At 36.0% G+C, this 22274-nt stretch overlaps 1 protein-coding gene across 1 annotated transcript in view; it reads left to right on the forward strand.

Moving 5' to 3' along the window:
• The first annotated feature begins 3117 nt into the window (after positions 1 to 3117).
• LOC131041111 (probable aldo-keto reductase 1) overlaps positions 3118 to 22274 on the forward strand; it is a 58232-nt gene continuing 39075 nt past the window's right edge. The window contains exons 1-4 of the mRNA XM_057974090.2: positions 3118 to 3396; positions 5662 to 5829; positions 5925 to 6128; positions 6514 to 6686. Coding sequence (XP_057830073.2) covers positions 3133 to 3396; positions 5662 to 5829; positions 5925 to 6128; positions 6514 to 6686 — 809 coding nt within the window. The 5' untranslated portion in view covers positions 3118 to 3132. The remainder of the gene's footprint in view (positions 3397 to 5661; positions 5830 to 5924; positions 6129 to 6513; positions 6687 to 22274) is intronic.

The raw sequence follows: 22274 nt of genomic DNA on the forward strand, positions 1-22274 counted from the left end.
ATCTACCCTATATAGACACCACCCTCAACTCTCCCTTCTTGTTGGTTCTTATTTTACTATTTCAATTAATGCTTTCACATAATATAATACATTCACTTCCAACACACACTCTACTATTTTCATGTGCATTTTGCAAACCAACCAACACTTTACTAATATTGCTACAATAAGATTGCAATACCTCAAACTCTTGATGTACACCTTCTATTTATACTTTCTTGCTTTCCATTTGAGGCAAGTAGGTCACTAAGTCCAATCCTTTCAAAAAATCAACAAACATTTCTTAGACAACCCTACCTTGACTCTCCCTTAACAATTTTCATGTCCATAATTAAAAGGGAGTCTTAAGATCCATTTTCATAAGCCTACATTAATAATGAAAATAATTAGGTTGAAGAAAAACCCCTCTTAGATAAATTTTTTTGTGATGTTACCTACCTCCATACTTGTCTCTTCTAGTGCAACTTTCATGAATCCTAGAGTTTATTTTGATTTGTAAATAAAGATTTGGTTAAACCTTTTGTAAAATAAATTATTACAGGGTTTTTGATCCTTTCCTTTCTCTATGTTTATTATACTTATCATCCAATCCAATGGAAAAATACACTCTCCTATAACAAAAAAAACTAAATTTAACTCTAAAAGCTCCAATTAAAAACTAAATATATGTCCCTTTTGATACAACACTGCTAGGAAAAACACTGATCACTAAGCACCATTCAATACCATAAGCACCAATAACACTCCTTCAAATGTTATAGCACCACCTTTATTAAGTTAATCCATTAAATTAGCATTCTACAAAATGATCACTAATCTAATGAAATTAAAACCATTTATATTTAAAACTTATAATTCTCCTTAATAGAATCCTTATCAAACCTCAATAATAGTTAAGGAACATTAATCCATGGTGTCCAACTCAATTGCTTAGGACATGAAAACGTTAAAATTTCTGACACTAAATATAGCCACCATTACAAATGCTTAAGGTGGTTGATAACATACATGTTACTCTAAATGTTTTCTTGAGCTAGGAATCATGGTATATTGCCATTATTGAATCTTAATTTAATGTTGTATTGACCAAGTAATCAACCAAGATAGTCAAATTTCTCCTGGGACTTGTTCGTTTTTTTTTCTATTTAGGGTTTAGTGTTCGTTTTTTTCTATTTAGGGTTGTTTTTCTGTTCAGGGTTTATTGTCTGTTTTTTGTGTCTAATGTTTATTGTTCGTTTACGTTTTTGTTTTTCTGTTCAGGGTTTATTGTCCTTTTTTTGTGTCTAATGTTTATTGTTCGTTTACGTTTTTGTTTTTTGTTTTTTTCCTACGGTTTAAATACTATTCATGTTTTTTGTTTTTTTCCTACGGTTTTTACTATTCATGTTTTTTGCAATATTTGAAAACTAAAAACTATTTTAAACATGAAATAAAATAAAATAAAAGACGATTTTTAAACTTTAAAACATAAAAATTAAAAAATAACAATACATTAACATTTTTTTAATGAAAAACAATAAAAATAAATAAACTAGATTATAAAAAACAACACTAAACACCTGGAAGGAGGTAAAAATGGTCTAGGGGGTCAGCTGGGGTGAAAAAACGGGTTCCTGTGCTCCTTAGAAATGCCTACCCGTTTTCCAAATAGCGAAAATGATGGAAAATAGTTTAAAAAAAAGAAAAAATACATTTAAAAAATGGGTGCCCGTTTAGCTTCAGGCACTCGTTCCTAAACGGACGCCCATTTCTTTATGGTTCGGGCACCTGAAGCTAAACGGGTGCCCACCCGTTTCTAGCGGGCTCATTTTCCAATCCGCGGACTTCTGCGGGATTGGGACCCAACTTTGTGTGTTTACCCTTTTCTTGGTTCTCCAATCCCATAGTTCATCATTCCTACATCTATTCTATAGTGAGTACAATGCTTTCCACCCCCCTAGATTCTTTTAGCTCTACATGTTTCCCAATTAAGCTTGTTGTGGAAATCAAGCCCAAGATATTTGTAATGATTCACAACCTCCAACGGATTGCCTTCAGAAAGAAATTGATATTGTTTCGTTTGATTTCTTCATAAAGAAAAGATCATCACTTTGGTTTTGGAAGTGTTTACTTGCATCCCAACGTCTTGACAAAAGGTTTCAAGTGCCCTCAAGTGTTCCCTTAAGCCATGGGCAGTTTTAGAAATTAGGATGAGATCATATCATAGAGCAAAAAAATTATTACATAGCTAGCCAGTTGAATTCCTTCTCCGCTAGTCTTGTTTAACCATTCTTCTAACTTATCAATGTATAATCCAAAACAAGGTTGGAGAGAGCGGGCAACCTTGTTTGACGCCTATATCGCTACCAAAACATTTTGACATTCCTTCTGCAGTTCTGATTTTGGTTTTACCTGCTCATATAGCCTATGCATGACAGCTCTGAGCACATTTGGTGCTCCCAATTCTTCCATTCTATTCCATAATTTGTCACGAGGTACTATGTCAAAAGATTTTCTAAAGTCTGCAAAACAACAAAATGCTTCACCACCCTAGGTGTTCCATATTTTTTCAACTAAGAATCTAAGAGTAACACTGTGGTCAATAGTGGAGTGTTTTGGTCTTAAACCCGCTTGCCCTTTAGCTCTCTTTCCTTCTCTTTTTGCCCAACTACTAATCTTGCGTTCAACCATGCTTCCAAAGAGTTTCCCCATTAAGATATTAACCCTTATGGTGCAGTAGTTTGATGGGTTATTGATATCACCGCTCTTATGAAGAGGAATCACCACACTGGTTCTCCAATTTTCTGGAAGAAAGACAGATCACCAAGACTGATATAAGAAAAAGAAACAAAGAAAGAAAGAAGATTAATGAAATTAAATGGGATAGCCCCCCTTAGACACCTATGAATGAATGTGACCAAGTTAACTGTAGTAATAATGTGATACGTTAAGACTGATCCATAATTATTTTGATCCAATTTATGAAAACTCATAACATACGTTTTGATTTTTTGAACTTTGGGTGATCATTTGAGAAGAGAGCTCCTTATAATGTAATTTGTTTTGCACAGCATCTTTAATATAAACCAAAAATAATACAATCAAATATGTATTGTAATTTTCAATTAATTAATAAATACAGTCAATTGCCAAATGTCCATTCTGCTGGATAGGCAGGCGACCTATGAGACCACATTCCCAGAAATTAGGGGCTTAAAAATAGCAAGGAAAGAAGTCGGCACATTGATAACGTGCTGTCAGCTTGTCGGCTTTATAGTTAAGGTGTTTTTTTGGGAGCTGCTGCAGACAAATCCATTACCAGGTGAGCCAACAGAAGATATAACTCGCAGCTTTATAGCAATGGAGGCGTCTTTGCTTGCCGTTCCTCCTCGAAAGCTCGGAACGCAAGGATTCCAGGTAAATTGAATTCACTTAAAAGGTTCCATAATTCTCTATCTTCTCAAATCAGAGAATTAGCTGCAAATACAATTGGCAAATTTGTTCTTAATACTATTCAGCTTTCCCTATGATTTTATATAATGGCCGTGGAGGGCTTCTTTGCCTGCTGTCCCTTGTCGAAAGCTCGAAATCCAAGGTTTCCAGGCAATCCAAACAATTTAAGAGATTCCGTAAACTTAATATTCTTAGATCAGAGACGGATTAACCGTAAATACACATTTATAAAAGAAATTGTGGGTAAATAGACAAAATTTGTTTCTAATACTAGTCAGATTCAATAGATTTATAGATAATCCAATCAATCTAATGAAAAGTAATGGCTTCTGGTTTAAGACCTAATGAGAATATTCCCTGTGTTTTCGATGAGAACTTTAAGTCGAGGAGTGTTTGGATGTGAATTCTATATAGAGTAAATGCTACAGGCAAGACGTGTCATGCTTTTGATATTTTAACTACTTGTCTTTATTTACTAGTACCTGTTCCTCTTCTGCTTCTAACAATGTTGAAAAGTAGAGCCTTGATCCCATTAGAACATTAAATCATGGGCTATGTGGTAAATCGGAGCTTATAGTAGCATAGTTGAAACAAGCTAACAAGAACCCAATACTTACAACATCCTAAATTCAGGATACTAACAATAATATATATCTCTTAAATAGATACAAAATACTAAAATATAAGATATTAATAATAATATATTTAATTTTTTTTCTTAACGATTAAAGAAGATACAATTTAAATAACTTAGCCATTATATAAATAATTTGAGCTTCTGTAAAATAAGGGCTTAAAGAGTCTCATAGTGTCATGAACTTAATCAATGTATAACTTTGATTTCAAAGCAAACAAACATTATCAAGCATTTTTAATATTATAATCAATGTATAACCTTAATTTCAAAACAACAATTACTATCAAGTGTTTTTATGATTGCCATTCTATCTTGTAAAAGGTTAAATGGATAACTAGCCTTTAACCATCAAGTTAAATAAAAAATGGTACGATTTTCAAATACAATATCCATTGATATCTCTTGAATTTTGAATTTTCCACTTGTTTGTTGAACTAACTAATCTCAACAACAAACTATATATTATAAAACTTAATATGATTAAGTGATTGAATGAATGTTTTTAATGATGTCTACGAGGCCAAACAGCCTATGGGACCCATGGATAGCTAGCAAAAAAGGCATGCAAAACCCAAACAAATCCAAACTGTTAAACCTCTTTCTCCTTCTCCTTCTGCATCTTGGATTGTAATGATAGACTAAACAACAATATATATCTCAGGACCTATAAAGATATGATAGGTAATCTTCTAAACGTCTAATAATGCTCTTCAATTATAAAATATTTCAAGATATCTTACCGCACACTGAAACTGATGTAGATTTCGAAATCTCAAGAAATTCACTGTACCACCAAGAGTATGCCTAAAACCTACTCCAGAGTTTTTGAATTCTCTATACACCTTCAATGATTGCTTATCTCGGATGAGAGAATCTATCCCCAATGGTTTGTGTTCGATACATAAGACATTATTAAGAGTTAGATATATTATCGTTAGAATTGTGAATTTAGGATACTTTTAGTATTAACTTGTTAATTTGTTTCAACTAGGCTATTCATGGATTTAATTATTCATGTTATGTGAGTGGAATCTCATGTTGTTTATTTGTTGTAATCTCTTAGCCTATGCTTTCTTCTCTCCTCCCATCTCTTACATGGACTCTCTGTTTAGTATATGGCATAACTTTCTCAGAATTGATTTTTTTTTGTATCGCATGACTTTGGATTTTAGATTTATCACGTGTCTGGAGGTTGCCCATTTGAGTTAGCTCTCAATTTGTAGAATTACTTTAGATTGTAGATATTCACTTCCATTGCTGGAGTTGTTTTTTAGCACTTCTGATTTTCTATTGCAGTTTGCTTGACTTTTGAGCTCCCTTGATGATTAATGGAAATTAATATGATTTCATCTTTTTATCTTTTTTTCTTCAACCGTGAACAGAACAGAATTCATTAATGTCCTAATCAGCTGAGTGCTACATATCATATTTAACTTAATAGAAGACTTTTGTATGTCCATTCAGGATAACCACTTCTTTCCTTTGTCCATGTACAGTTACTATTTGTGTTGACTATGAATTTTGTTGAGTTTCTACTTATGTCATTCTATCTAGATGCATAACTATTTTTGTTTTGGCTTGTGAAATTGAAGGTTTCAACACTAGGTCTAGGATGTTCTGGACTTTCGGGGGCATATGGTGACTACGCTTCAGAGGAAGATGCAACTTCACTATTCCAACATGCTTTCAACAAGGGGGTCACGTTTTTTGACACGGCAGATATCTATGGCAGATTTACAAACGAAATATTAGTTGGGAAGGTCAATTTTCTAGTTTGATTTATACCTATATGCTCTTTTCCTTGATGCATGAAATAGTTTAACTATAAACCATTTCTATGAATATTGGGTTACAGGCACTAAAATGTTTACCAAGAGAAAGAATTCAGATTGCAACAAAGTTTGGAGTCCATTTTGATAGTAATGGCAAACCTGAAATAAATGGCACTGCAGAGCACGTCAGACGGGCTTGTGAAGCTAGCCTTCAGCGCTTGGGCATGGAGTACATTGACTTATACTACCCGCACCGTGTAGACAGACAAGTTCCAATTGAGGAAACTGTAACTCCTATATTTGCTTTAATGGACTTTGAATTAAAGCAGCATCCATTTAGCAGCTTTCAAATTTTGTCTCTAAACTATTTTTTTCTAGTTTAATTTTAGGAAAGTAATTCTACTTCGGTCCATGTCATCATTTATGAATCAATGCCTGCAGCTTAGATATCTTCTGATCTAAAAGACCAGGGTCTAAATCGCCTTGGTAGCTCATCTTGCTGAGGTTCCTTTTCCCTGTTCTTATACCTGGATGAGCTCATGTGATATAAAACTAATCAATAAGAAAGAAGTGTTGATCAATTCGTTTTATAATTTATTCTTTTATTTTCCAAGTATCATTGCTTCCCTTTTTAAGTGCCTACTAAACTCTCAAATTGCAATCCATCATTAGGTAGGCGAAATGAAAAAACTTGTCCAGGAAGGGAAAATAAAGTATATTGGACTCTGTGACGCTAGTGTAGATACAATAAGAAGAGCTTATGCAGTGCACCCAATAACTGCAGTACAGTATGAATGGTCCTTATGGTCTCGGGAGATTGAAGCGGAAATAATTCCTGCATGCAGGTACTACAAATTGTTGTGCATGATTTCTCCTTTACCTGAGAAAGTGTAAATTATATTCAATTACAACATGTATATGCACTCATATTTGTTTCTGTGAACTTTGTTAGCTAACTTCGAAAGGAATTCATTCTGTATATAGCCTTATAGGTCAACTCAAACAATTTAATTGATAGCTTTATCAGGGTGGACTGGACAATTTAAATGATTGGCTCCACTCCATGTATTCTGCTACCCTGACTCAACAATAAAAGATGCTAAAGTGCTGCCAAAATTTGTAGTTAGCAGACCAATGGTTTATCTTTAGACTGAATGCAACCATTTTTTTCCTTAACATTTTTAAAAACTTGTAAAACATCATGAAGGTCATCTCTTCCTATGACCACGTACTTTGGTTTTTGCAATAAATAACAGTTGTTTGTCCAAGGCACAAACTTGCAAAGCAAAGACACAGGAATAGTTTTGAGTGTGCACTTGTATCATTTCTACTAATCTACGAGGTCTGCATTATTATGCATGCACACCATTTGGTTCAAGCTGATAAATTTAGGGCTAAATTTGAATTGACCTTCAGAAAGCACATAAGTATAATGAACTTAAACTGACCTTATTTGTAGGGATTCATTGTTCTCTAATGTTTGAGTTGATTCTTGTGGAATCACTTTGCCTTGGAAAATGTCATAGTCTCCTCTATATAGAGCTTGAATTGCTCTAGGATAATTTAATCTGAGAAATATGGAGTAGAAATAAAAATAGCATACCAGCAGAGGTGGAAATCAACAAAAATACACAAGCCTGCATGTGGAAAAATGAATTGTGAAGACAGTTTTTGTGCAGTCAAATGTTTGTCATTGGTATGCTTTTGGTATCCAACTCACCACGGTGCCCAACAGTTGGTTAATTTTCTTAACCTCATTCATGGTTGTATTTATCTCACTATGAATCAATTTCATGGCATTGTTGCATTCATCTTTCTGCTTCTCGTATTAGAATGATGTTTGTACATTTTTGAAGTAATTACTCTGCTCTTGTGATCTTGTCCCAGCTGCAATTACAATCTAATTCTATGGCAATATTCCACTAAGTGAAGATCTCATATAGTCTTTTTCTAATCCAAAGGTGAGTGGAAAGCCTTCCTGTAATATGATCTATTGCAAGGACTTTAACTCCCCTTCCCTTTTGGTATGCCCTGGATATGTACCCAGGCGTTTGGGTTCACTAGGTACGAACCCAAGTACAAACCTGGGCATATCCAAAGGCGCTGAGCACCAAAAGATAACAAAAACAAACATTTTTGACCTTTTTTTGCATCCAAAAACCCTAAAAGCACCCCTTCCATTGTTGGGTTTTTGTCACGCATTTATCAATGATGAAGTAGCATACTATTAAATGTATTTAGTTTTATAATTCTGAATATTTCTCTTAATTTTTACATAATATGTATATATATATATATGTGTATGTAAGTATGTATGTATGTATGTATGTGTGTATGTATGTGTGTATACCTATGTTACCCCGAGTTTCTCGAGCAGGGGACAGCAGGGGATGGCGGGATGGCAAATTTTTTTGCCCATTTTGGGGATTGCGGGGGGACAACAAAGGGGATGGTGGGGGGATGGCAAAGGGGATGGCTATATAAAATATAAGGAAAATTTAAAATATATAGGGAAAATTTAAATGTTCATATGCAAAATATATAAAGCATGTATATATACATTATATTCATATGAAAACATGGATAAAGCAGGTATATGTACATTATAGAACCTTAACATACCACATTTGTGTTCAAAATTCATTGTCAATACTCAATATGCATTATAATTGAAAATACATTGTCAATATGCCAACACTTGTTTGCATATAGTTCATTGTTTCTTTCTGGTTGGTGGATATTTTGATAATCTTCCATTTCTATTATGACCAACAACTGCTTCTTTATGCACTACCAACTTTTGGGTGTTTGTGAAACTCTATACCAAGCTGTCATTCATAATTTTGAGTGCTTTTGTCTATGATTCAGACCTGTTTACCTTTCATAATTGTGAAAAGTCCAATATTGCAGACCTGCAACCACTTTTTTACACACTACCGAGTTCAAAGTGTTTGTGAAATTTATTACCAGGTTGCTGCTCATTATTTCTAAGTGCTTTTGGAAGAGATTCAAACATGTTTACCCATCATGTTAGTGAAAATCCAGTTTTACAGAACTATAATAAAATTAAAAAATGTTTTATTTGAGCATTTGAGTCATTTTTTTTTCAAATGTGCTGGGAAAAGGGGGACAACTGGTCGTCCCCGGGACGGTTAGGGGACGTCCTCCAAACATATTGGGGATGGGGGGATGTCCCCTTTGAGAATCATTGCCGTTCGCAAGTTTCCGGGACATTTCCCACAAACTTTGCATTTTTGGGGATAGCGGGGGGACATCCCCTAGCCGTCCCCAAGTCCCCGGTACGGGGACGGGGGATTTTTGTCTGGGGACGCGTCCCCGGGTTACGTAGATGTATACATGTGTATGTATACATACATACATACATACATACATACATCCATCCATCCATGCATGCATGTATGTATGTACGGATGAACCTGACCCACGAACCCAAAGGGCAAAAAGTTTTTTACCCGAACCCATGAACTGGGTTCGTGTACTTGAACCTGAGCTCGAGCCCGAACCCGAACCGGTAACTTAGACAAATGGTATATTGAATTAGGTGTTTTCCAGAGAGGAGTTTGAGAGCATTCTAGCAAACAGTGATTCTTTACAAACTCTGCAAATATTGCAAACCAGTAGGCCATGTGTGAGCAACACACTCTGTTAAACAATTCATAAGCCTTTGGGTTGCTATCACATTTTTCATGCAATTCATTAAACAACAATAACATCCACCACAAAATCTGCTCTCAATTAGTCTTTCAGTCTTTACATCCTGTTCTGAAGCTGCAATCATGAAAAACAGTGCAAGTAAGCTGCACTGATGTGTATTGGTATAAAAATAAAGTCATTTACACTTGTGAATGTACATTCTTGGCACAATTTTGATGCTAGCAAAGTGTGGCTTCATCCCTGATGATTGCATTTGCTTAAAACTTTTATTGCTCATCACCAAGTCCATTGAGTTTATATCTAGTGATGAATGTCATTAATGGCACCACATTGTTGAGACATCCTGTCAAACAATTTCTCACAAGGTCCCGTCTTGGCATAATCTGGAAAGTAAAGGATGCAGAATATATTGCACCTGCCACTTCTACTTTTCATGAAAACTCCAATGCTCTTTTAAAAAGCCTCCTTGTGCATATATTACAAGCATCCCATAACATTTCATTGAGTTAGTTTGTTGAAAAAAAATTGTGACTCCATATGCCTCCATCCCTAGCTGTGCACTCACAGCTATAACAATTTGTTTCTGAAGTTTAGGTAATTCACATCTTCTTCACATGGATGGGGCTGAAACAAGAAGGTGATCCTACTATTTGATTCCATGTTTTGCATATGCCTCTGTCCAAGCACTCACAAGTACAATGATTATGTTTGAAATGTAGGAAATTCACATCCCTCTCTATATAGATGGGGCCTGACCAAGAAGCTCTACCCAAATCTTAATCTAAGGAAGAGGTATCATACTCATAATTATAGGAAGAGATATCTTAATCTAAGGAAGAGATATCTTCCATGATTTGGACCATGTGAGCAAGGGATGCTTCCGTGACAAAGGGAGCAGCTAAGAGGATGTGCTTCTATTGATATTTGAGGATCTTGGTTATATTGGTTCAGAGGGAGTGGACCATGTCAAGATGGTTTCTCTAGTGATCAGTCAAAGTGTTTGCTTCACCAATAGAAACAATAACTATAGCTAAAGTCTCAACCCGAAGTTTGGACATTCATTTTGTGAAGTTATTTCTCCATAACTGAAGTTCATTTGTTTGTCAACCCAGGGACGTATTACTTGAAATGGGTCTGCACTATATATGCACTAAGTTCTTGCGATAGCTATTCTGCATTACTGCAACGACTAAACCTATTTGAAATAAGCAAGCAAGAATTATAACAACTGAATGGCTACAGGAAAACTCTGCATTAACATAAAACTCCAATTAAAGAACTGTTAACTAAGTCCAAAGCTGACAAACAGGAGTTACTTTGTTTGCTTTGGTTGCAGGAACAGTCACAGGATCTATTTCCAGTGGCTGCAGGAACAGTCAATCGCTAGATCGCCTACTGCAACAGAAAGGGAAACTAAATTTAACAAATGCACAGGAATACTCACCAAGTGGGCCCCCTTGGATGAGTGTATCCAGGCTTCCAAAGATAACTCTAAATACTCCAAATAGCATCATTTTATTCATTGTTTTTCAAAGGTCGATACAACACACAAAATGAAAGAAAGCTAAAAAATACTTTGCAACTTTATTTCTAAATCTTCTGTCTCTCTCTACTCTAACCTCTAAGAAGAGGTGCAGACTCTATTTTAAAAGAAAACTATAACAACTTCCTACAATCTAGGTCACGCCGATGAAATGAGGCGGAAAACATTTATGACAGAAAACAGTCGGAGTTAATCCACTAAAAACGTGGATCTCTACTAAACCACAACCAAGAATATAGCATGGCGGTATTACAAGATTGATGTTTACTAAAGACAAACATAAATGAGTCTTGCGCGCCCTGCTATTCCTTTGCCGCTCCTTACGCCCATTATTCTCTTTGTTGTTTTGAATTTTTAACCGCCCCTTGCATATCTCTAACTGCCTTTATGACGTGACACAATAACCGCCTCTGCAGCATCTTACTTATTCCTGCAATTAAAAAGATAGAACATACAAGCACACACATATATCTATTTTAATTAATCATAACACTTATACATTTCACACACGATATCGCCTATGATAATCCGCATGGCAACATGAATAATAGTTCAAAACAAAATAGGATTTAATGGGTTTGGTTAACATCTAGAATGCATACAGTAAAACTCTAATACATCATATGACTTAAATACTATCCCATTATACAAATTATAACATGGCAAAAACTTAAGAGTTTTAGGAATAAAAGAGCTAATATCTCAGCTCATCATGCCCCCCAACTTAGTGTCTTGCTGATCCTCCATCAAGAGGAAAATTTTTGATCCAGGCATTGACTCGTAAGTCGCCAATAGTTCCCTGTCCTGTTCCTCCTGTAGCCAAGTTCCAATAAAACCCCTTCATCTTTTCCAGTCTAGCCCATCTGGCTTCTTTTGTAGCCTCCTCATATGGTTTGTCTGCAACCCTGCATCCCATTAATGGCCACCTAAGGATAGGTGGCTGAAATATCAAGGGTAGCTAGTTATTGCTCTTCGCCCTACCCAAATGGATGTATTTAGGAGCTCTTTGTGTAGCTGCATGAAAATTAGGCAGTGAATGGGGTTCACCTGTTTAAGGTCTTCTGGAAGATTATTCTAGCGCTGAACCAAACATTCAATTGCAGCTTCATTTTCATTTTTAATCAAGTGTTCATATTCCTGGAATGTTTCCTCTCTTATCGGTAACACCTAGCTCCTTACATCAGGTCTTGCTAACAATTTCTGCCAGTTATAATAAAGAAGCTGTGGATTCTTGGCTTCAACTCTGAGTGGTAATGGACAATCAAATTCCAAATTTCTATATGTTTTAGCCTGAGTCCCCATGTTGATTTCATTTTGTATCCATGACATTAATGCCTTTATGTGAATGTCACCAATGTATAATAAGGGATTCCACTCATTGTCAGAAGTCACAGCATAATTATGCAAATAAAATTCACATAATAAATTCTTAACAGCTATTGGAGAGTTTTGATAAACATAAAATTCTTCTGGGGTATCTAGAGAAGGACTAAGATCCCTAACAATGCGGTTTAGCTTGAAACCTAAATACTGCTCTTTTAGATATAAAGCGTAAACCCTTGGAGAAGCCCTACATTGCATCAACTCAGGAACCATACTGGCAATTGTGTCAACTTTAGCTTGCAATTCCACAATCTGATTATCCCTCTTTTCAATTTCTTTCTGTTGCTTCTCAATAACTCCATGTAACCTAGCCCTTTCTATCTCCCACTACCTATAAAATGTAAGTGCAATAGATAAACTAGTGAGAGATGAAGGAGGTCTATTAGCTGTTACCTGAGGGCGTGAGATTTCTTCAACTGGTTCTCCAAATTGTTCTGCTACATGTGCCAGATTTAAAAGTTTGTCAGCTCCATGTTCTTCCTATGATTTAATCTCTGTTTGAATTTCATGCCCTTCTTCTGATGCTTCTACATAAATTACTTCCACTACATCCCCTGCTGCTTGAGTTTTCTGTTTACCCCGCCGAGTCCTCCTTGCATACATTTTTGGAGTGGCTGCAGGAACAGTTTCTGCAAGAGGTGTTGTTGCAGGAGAATTTTCCTTTAGCCTACTCTTTTTAGCTGCAGGAGAAACCTGCGCTGCTTGAGGTTCCACTATGGTTTCTCCCTCTATGTCAATTGTCTCTATTTCTTTACCTTTCCTTTTAAAAGATGCCGCTCCACTTTGAAAATGAGTGGAGGGTTGCTCAATATTTGTTTCAATCACGATTTCTTCTGCAACAGTCAAGGCTTCATTGGCAACAGGAGGTTCATTCTCTGTAGAAACCCTAGGAGATGAGTGCTCTCCGATATCTTCCTCTTGGGCTGCTAATTCTTTTGCAGTAGGAGCATTTTCCTCTCTAAATTGCAATATATCTTCGAATGCCCCCAATGCCATTTGAGAAACATCCCTAAGAGAACGTTCTACTAATATACTAATCAAGCCATGATGACTGACAGAACGATTTCCACCCTTTTGTGTTTCCTTTGCACTTATGGAAATAACGTGATACAGAAAATTGGGAACATTTACCCTTTGGCCATGCCGTAAATGACTAAGCAATTTAAAATGGACCGAATGCAAATTTGAGTACCTTCCATCACAGGTAATGTATTTCATCACATACAATGCCCTAGCGCTTCTTGCATCCTTAGATTCAGGAAACAATTCTCCTTCCTGCAGCAACCCAGTAACTTTAGCTATCCATTGCTCTGTGGTAATGACTCTTAATCCCTTGACAGAGGCCTCTCCTTCATTGAATGTACGCATGAATTCATAGGCAATTTCTTCATTGAAATCTGTTATTTTCAGAAAATAATCAATCCACCCATACATACAGAAGTAATGCTCACACTGGACATCCTGCGGCAACATGTCATGAATTACAGGTTCATGGTGGATAGGATCTCCTCCCATGACTATTTCGGCTCTCAAAATAATTTCCATAGTAGAATGAGGGACTGAAATAACTTGCAGAATTGAATATACTTGTTCCGAAATACCTTACTTACTTTTAGTCCCTTTCATTGATTTCGGTGGTAGGATGAACTGCTCACTCATGCCAAAGAATGTCTTATTCAAAAATAATGTTAGGCAAATCAAAGCAAATTATTGACAAGGATGGATAATTACTTGACTTGGAAATCGGACCATAAAACACCCCCCCAACCTATGATGACACGTGTCCACACATGCGGTAAAGGACAGAGGGAAGGGTACGCGGATTTAAAATAGGCAATAATCATAGAAAAAAATAATAAATGCATAATTAATAAAAAATAAACAATGTACATACTTGCAGTCGTACAAATAAATGCTGCATGAAACGATTAGCTATTAAAAAGGGGTGAAATGAGATGATGTGACAGGAATGAAGTGATAGACAGAGATATGAAATGGGATGATGTGTACGATTTTTTTTTTAACGGAGAATAATATTTCCATTAGGCATGGAAATATTTTTATGAAAGCATGCATGAAGAATTTATTGATTGCTAAGAACACTCCCTGTAGAAGCTGTAGGAACCGCACCCTTAATGTCTTCTCCAGTTGCTGCAAGAACTAAGATAGGAGTATATTCGTCAGATGCTGAAGGAACTTCTCCTGTTGCTGCAGGAACTGTTGTTTTATCTTGGCTGGTGAATTGCTGTAGGAATTGTTCTTTGGTTGCAGGCTTATGATACAGGCCTAGTCGATGACCATTGACTAGAAGTTTGAATCTGACTGTGTTGTCCTCATTTTTGTTTTAAAAAATGAAGGACCATTACATGAAATTTTTGTGAAAAAATGAAAAAAATTACTCTATGGCACGCTTCCCGAGGCAGGATTTCGACTAATCCTTGGACTGGCTTAATCCTTAGTCCATCCTCGAACTACGTTTTGAATTTCATCAAATTCTGGGTTCGTTTGCTATGTCTTTCCTTCAGTCGGGTTTTAAAACCCCAACTGCAGGTGGAGAATTTTCTTCAAACTGCAAGTTTTAATGATATTCATTGTTTTGGTCTTTGTAGGGGAATTTTTGATCAATTACATGTGCACTTTTATTTCAAATATGTTACTTGTAATTTATTTTAAATTTCCCCTTTGTTGTTTTTATCTTTTTATTGTTTTTTGGTCATTTTTAGTTAAAATAGGGATTTTTTGGCTCAACTGCAAGTAAACTTGCAGTTTGGTCAAAAAACCCCTACTTTAATGGTTTTCACATGTAATAGGGATTTTAAATCCCCATTACATATGTGCAAGTAAACTTGCAGTTTGGTCAAAAAACCCCTACTTTAATGGTTTTTGTATGTAATAGGGATTTTAAATCCCCATTACATATGTGCAAGCAAGTATAACTTGTTGTGGGGATTTTATTTCCCATTTACAAGTATTTAAAACTTGCAGTTTGCTCCAAAAAACCCGATTTTGCCTTGTAAATGAAAAAGTGACAATTTAAAACTTGCACTTTGGTCCAAAAAACCCGATTTTGCTCATAAAGTGCATTTTTGACATTTTAAACTTGCTATTTGGCCAAAAAATCCCGATTTTGCCTAACATGTTGAAAAAGTGAAATTTTAAACTTGTCATATCCTCCAAAAAACCCGATTTTCATTGTTTCATACATTTTAAACTTGCTATTTGTTCCAAAAAACCCGAATTGCAAGGAAAAACATGTTTTTTGAAGATTTTTAGCAAATTTTTGTGGAGATTTTTTGGGAGATAGAAGGCGTTTTGGATTCCTTCCTATTTCCATGCATTTTTAGACACCTTTCATGCCACATGGAGGTTAAGTTTGCTGGTTTTTAGGTTTATAACAGCAAACACGTTTTTGCTAAAAAACCACGTTTTTCTTCATTAAAAATGCCACGAATCAGCAATGTTATGAATCGTTTTGGCTTGGTATGCTAAGGTATTGAGGTTAGAAAGAGTCTTGGCCATTTTCCATGCCATTTCTCATGCATTTGCTGCCACATTTTTCAGTTTTTGCCATTTTTTCAAAAACGTGGATAGGGTTTTGGAATACGGTTAATTTCTTTTTAAGAGATATTCTTCTTTATTTCAAAAGATTGATTATCTTTTGGAGAGGCATTTTCACATTGGAGCAAGGTAAGATTTATTTTCTTCTTGTTTTTTTTTTCTTGTTTTTTTTTTTTTTTTTTTCTTTCTAGTTGTAAATTTGTAAATGGTTGGTTCTTCCCCAAAAATCAGATTTTGTGAGAGAGATTTTCCCTTTTGTAAAGCAATTTTAGAATTGCATTGTTCTTCCCCATTTTCCCTCTTTACTTGTATTCGGGATTTTAAATTCCGATTACAAGTTGGATGAAAATCATTGTTCTTCCCTTACGGATAAAAGATTTAACCATCTTTTTTTTGAAATCCGGGTTGCAAGTTGAAAGTTCTTCCCATTTTTGCATTGGCAAAGTTCCAAGTGATCTTCTTGAAATTCATTTTTACCTATCCGCTTCCAATTCCTTCATCCGTACATACCATTTCATCCACTCATTTCACACCTTCATTCATTTTCCCCATTTAAAGTCTACTTGCAGTCAGCCATCCAGAACCCGAAATTGGTCCAAAATGTACTCAAAAAACACTTGAAAATGAGTTTTAAAGGTCCAATTACAAGTGCAAACTTGTAGTTACCCATTACGCATATGAAGTTGCATGTTTGTTCCCACACTTGCAAGTTAATTCTCTTGTTTATCCCACACATGTAATGCAACTTCCAAAACCCGAAATTCACTTGTGAGCCCATTTTTGCATCAATTTCTCTCTTCCCTTGTCAGTCCGGTTTGCACACACGATCTACCAAATCAATGGATTAAGGCATGGGCCTTATTTTGCAAGAAGATTTCAAGAATGAAGGATGATACAAAGAAGAGATACAACAACAATTCATGGTTGAGAGCATAGAATGCTTTCAAGACAAAGATGGTCATGACATGAAAAGAGGAAGGCAGCCCGTTCCCTCTTGAAAAGCTAGTACTACCCCAAGCAAGAAGACAAGGATGCAAGTTCCCGTTCCGGTTCAAGATGTCTTTACCAATCTATAATACTTCAAGTTCTAGCATCCTGAAGCGACATGAAGATCATCACAGACAAAGGATGATGCAGTTAGAGTCGTGTCTTTAGACACATGGAATAGTTTTAGTTATGCATTTGTAATTTCGTTTTGACAAGTTACATGTAAAAATATTTTTTGTAAAATGCAAGTTACACATTACTTGCACTTTTGTAATTACATGTAAGGCAACTACAAGTTGTGTCCGATTAGGACTGTAGTTGGAATAAGTCTTAGTTAGTTAGAGTAACTCTTAGTTAGTTAATGAAGTCTCAGTTAGTTATTGAATGAGTCTTGATGGTTGAGAGAATCTCTCAAGTTAGTTAGGATCCTCCCACCTTTTTCTCAAGGCTCCTCTTCTATAAATACTGGAGGAGTCTATTGAAATATATATCTTTTGGAAAGCAAGCAAAAACTCTGCCAAATTTACAGCAAGAAGTCTTTGAGCTTATGTATGTGAATTGAAGGTTTTGAAGAATAAGAAAGAAGGATTACTCAAGTTTTGAGTCTTTGAGCTACATGTTTGAGTTTGAATCTTTTTATTTCTTCTATGCAAAGTGTTTCTAAAGGAGCTTAGTCCAATCTGATTTGAAGTCTTTGAGCTGCAAGTAGAGAAGATTAATTAAAATAGGAAACCCTCTTGAAGGAGCAGCAAGTCTTTGAGCTTGCGTCTATTCTTGAGGAAAAATTACTGTTTGATAAGAAATAGCAGCAAGTCTTTGAGCTTGCATTAGTTCTTGTCTTTGTGTTAAAAGAATAGATTATTTCAGTCTTTGAGCTCTTATCTTTTATTCGTTGTAAAATTTAGTATAGCAAAGGGTAGATAGGACTTCCAATAGTCAAGTCTTTGAGCTTGATATTGCTGTCCCGTCCCGAAGGAAGTGACGGAAGTCTTTGCGCTTTTAGGAAACTTCATTTCCTTTCTCTCATTTCACTTGAAAGTAGTTACTGCTGTTCGTTTTCAATCGCTATCCTTTTCTGTGAAGAGAAAAGGATATTGTCTTTCTTGAAGAAAGAAGAAAGATTGTTGTTCCATCCCATTTTATTTCAGTTTTAGTTAGATAGGGGGAGCCTTCCCTTAATTAGGAGAGTTTTTACTCGTGTGCTGTGGTTGAAACCACAATTTTGTATATTTCCCCCAAGTGTACAAAATTTTCAACCAACAGACTGGAGTGGTCAAGCGAACTGCTCCATTTGTAAAAACTTCATCTATTTCATATGGGCCTAACCATCTTGTTTGCAACTTTCCCATAGTATCTTTATATCTAGAATCATATAGTAGTGCCCAATCGCCTGATTTAAATTGTCTCTCCTTTATGTACTTATCATGCCATTTTGCTCGTTGATTTTGAATAAGTTCTGTATGTTGGACGACCAACTTCCTCAGCTCATCCAAAGCATTTAATTGTAGAATGCGGTCTCTTTGTGCTTCAGAGAGAGTCATATTCAATTGAAGAGCTATTCTAAGAGTTTTGTGCTCAAACTCAATGGGCATCATTGTCGTTTTTCCATACACTATTTCAAAAGGTGTAAAACCAATTGGTGTCTTCCATGTTGTTTTGTATGCCCAAATGGCTTCAGGAAGTCTATGTGACCAATCTTTCTTATGAAGAGCTACTGTCTTGGTAAGAATGGCTTCTAAGTCTCTGTTTGTGACTTCTACTTGACCATTTGCTTGTGGATGATATTGGGTAGACTTCCTGTGCCTAATATTATATTCATTAACCAATGCTACAAATAATGTGGAAGTAAACTGTGGTCCTTGGTCTAAAACAATCTCTCTCGGAACTCCATACCTGGTAAATACTTCTTCATAGAGAAATTCAGCTACTTTATTATCTCTTGCATATGTCATAGCTCGCGCTTCCACCCATTTGGTGACATAATCAGTGCATACTAGAATATAAGATTTCCCATTTGAAGGAGGATCGATCGGCCCAACAAAATCTAATCCCCATTTATGAAATGGTGCAACTAATATCTGGGAATATAAGGGCATTTCATCAGATCTGGTAGGCCTACCCATGCGCTGGCATCTATCACATTTTCTAGTATATTGTGCTGCATCCTTCTATATTGTTGGCCAATAATATCCTGTGCCAAGTATTTTAAGTGCTGTTCTTTTAGCAACAAAATGTCCTCCACATGGCTTATCACGACATGCATGAGGGATATCATGTCTCATCCTCTCTTACACATCTTTTCACGACTTGGTCAAGTCCAGTATAAAATAAACAATAAAAAATCCATGAGAAATTAAAGCTTTTCTCAACTAACAGTCTTCATTCTTTAGGAGAAAAATGAGTTGGCATCTTATTAGTAGCTAAATAATTTGCAATATCAGCATACCAGGAAGTGTGTGCTTTTATTAGGAACAAATGTTCATCTAGAAAAACATCATCTATGGCTGCAGGATCATCTTGCAATTGAAGCCTAGAAAGATAATCTGCAACTACATTGGATTTACCTAGTTTATCAACAACTGTAATGTCAAATTCCTACATCAATAGTAACCAACGAGCTAATCTTCCTGTAATTGAAGGTTTGTTCATGAGATATATGATTGTTGTATGATCAGTGTGCACAAATATCAGATATCCTGTTATATAATGCCTGAATTTGTTGAGTGCATATATAACTGCTAACATCTCCTTTTCGGTGACAGTATAATTAAGCTCAGGCCCTTGCATGTTCCTGCTGATGAAATAAATTGCATTCTCCAAATTGTCAATATTTTGTCCCAAAATTGCTCCTATGACACAATCTAATGCATCTGTATGAATATGAAAAGGTAAGGACCAGTTCGGACCCTTGAGCACTGGTGCTTGAGTCAATGCATGCTTGAGCTTCAAGAAAGCTTCATTGCATGAGGAAGTCCAATTAAATTCCATATTCTTGGTCAAAAGAGAATATAAAGGTCCTGCAATTTTGCTGAAATCCTTGATAAACCTCCTATAATATCTAGCATGACCAAGGAAACTTCTGACATCCTTTTTCTTTATAGGTGCAGGGAGGTTTTGAATGACTTCTATTTTTGCTGGGTCAACTTGTATTCCATTTATAGAGATATGATGACCAAGAACTATACCTTCCTGCATCATCATGAAGCACTTTTCACTGTTCAATGATAAATTGTAGTCTTCACACTGCTGCAAAACTTTCTTCAGATTCTTCAATGCCTCTTCAAATTCTGAACCATAGGTGGTAAAATCATCCATATAGATCTCCATGTTGTCTTGGGAAATATCTGAAAATATGCTTATCACTGCTCTTTGAAAAGAAGCTGGAGCATTACATAACCCGAAAGGAAGAACAAAATATGCATATGTTCCCCAAGGACAAGTAAATGTAGTCTTTTCCTGATCCTCGGGAGCAATTTGAATTTGGTTGTAGCTACTGAATCCATCCAGGAATGAGAAGTATCACTTCCCTACCAAGGAATCTAATACCTGATCCACAAATGGTAATGAAAAATGATCTTTCCTGGATGCTAAGTTTGAAGCTCTGTAATCCACACATACCCACCATTTACCTCCTTTCTTTGGAACTATGAATAGAGGTGACACCCATTGACTATCCGATATAGGATAGATAAATCCGGTATTTAATAATTTCTGCAATTCCTCTTTAACTATTTGTCTTAATGCAAGATTAATTCTTCTTTGTGGCTGTCTAAGTGGTCTACAACCCTCTTTTATGTAGATACGATGGGTACAAACTGTAGGATCAATTCCATGGATATCTTTGTAATCCCACACAAAAGCGTGTTGATGACATTTAAGCAAGTCAACCAGTGTTATTCTTTGAGTCCCTGTGAGTTGATTGTTGATATTCAAATATTTGTTTAGATCAACTTCCACTTTGACAGTAAGATCAACTTGAGATGCTTCAGAAAGATGAGAAGTGCAGACTTCCTGTGGCAACAAGGTATGCAGTATATCAGTGGCTGCAAGAAAATCTAATGCTGAAATATTTGATACTAACTCCTGCGACTACTCTTGTCTTAACTGATTTGCAAGAATTTTATAGAGGATTGAATCATCATCATGAAGTTGTATGAATGGTTCTCTGGACTCCTTCCTCAAATTCTTCTCCCACGATAGGCCAAATGGCTTGCTGTTGATCAAGTTGGGGTTGAGTAGGAGAATACAGAGCCAAAGTTTTGGTAGTATTTCCATCTGAAATAGTCATATCCCCTAACCGACATCCAATATATGCATCGGTTGTAGCAAGCCAAGGTCTTCCCAAAATAACCGGATATCCTCCCAATGTGGCTTTAGGAGACAGGATCATAAAATTTGCAAGATATTCCCAGGAATCCAAAGTAACAACTACATCTTCAATCATACCATTAAGCCGAACCGTGGAACTGTTAGCAAGTTGCAGGACTGTAGGTGTAGGTCTGAGACTGGTTATGTCAAGTTTCTGCATAATATCTCTTGTCATTACATTGATGGCTGCTCCCAAATCTATTAAAGAATTCTTTAGCTGAGTGTCATTGATGACTATTTTCACAATAGGACTATGAGGATCAGCATATTTAGGAATTGAAACCTTTCCTAACATAATATTAGCCAATTGACCCATTACATGCACTGTTTGCGGATCCTTTTTTCTTTCTACTGGGTTTCTTTAAACATGCTTCCTTAATTGCCTTACCATAAATAGGGACATCCTTCATAGCTTGAAACAATGGAATTTTAACACATATGTGTTTCAGCTGATCTATGATATCAAAATTTAGTTCCTCTTCCTGTAGAATCTCTTTAGTTTGCAACCTCTGAGGAAATGGGGGTATTTGCTGATTTTGAGGTATTTGGGTTGCTGGGCTAGAGATTTCTTGTTCCTTTTGTATCTCAATTATAACTGGAGGAGACGGGTTGGGTAAAGTTGTCCCAGATCTGAGGTGAATATCACTTATAGAAAGAGAATAAGTTTGGTATTGATTAGGATCAGCTGAATAAACTTGTTGTTGTTGCTGAGGCTTGTTATTAGGATTTGGCATTGGTTGAGTGGGCAGTTGTGTAGGTTTAGGTGGAACAGTATTGGCGGCAGGAGGAGGCATTATTGCAGGTTGTTGTGGCTGTTGCATAGGTTGCTGATAACCAAATGACTGATTTGTCCATGGCTGACCTCCTCTCCATTGAGGGGCAAGTTGCCAATTCCCTTGGAATTGTTGCCATGGTCCCT

The sequence above is a fragment of the Cryptomeria japonica genome, chromosome 11 (assembly GCF_030272615.1).
Source record: "Cryptomeria japonica chromosome 11, Sugi_1.0, whole genome shotgun sequence".
Lineage (NCBI taxonomy): Eukaryota > Viridiplantae > Streptophyta > Pinopsida > Cupressales > Cupressaceae > Cryptomeria > Cryptomeria japonica.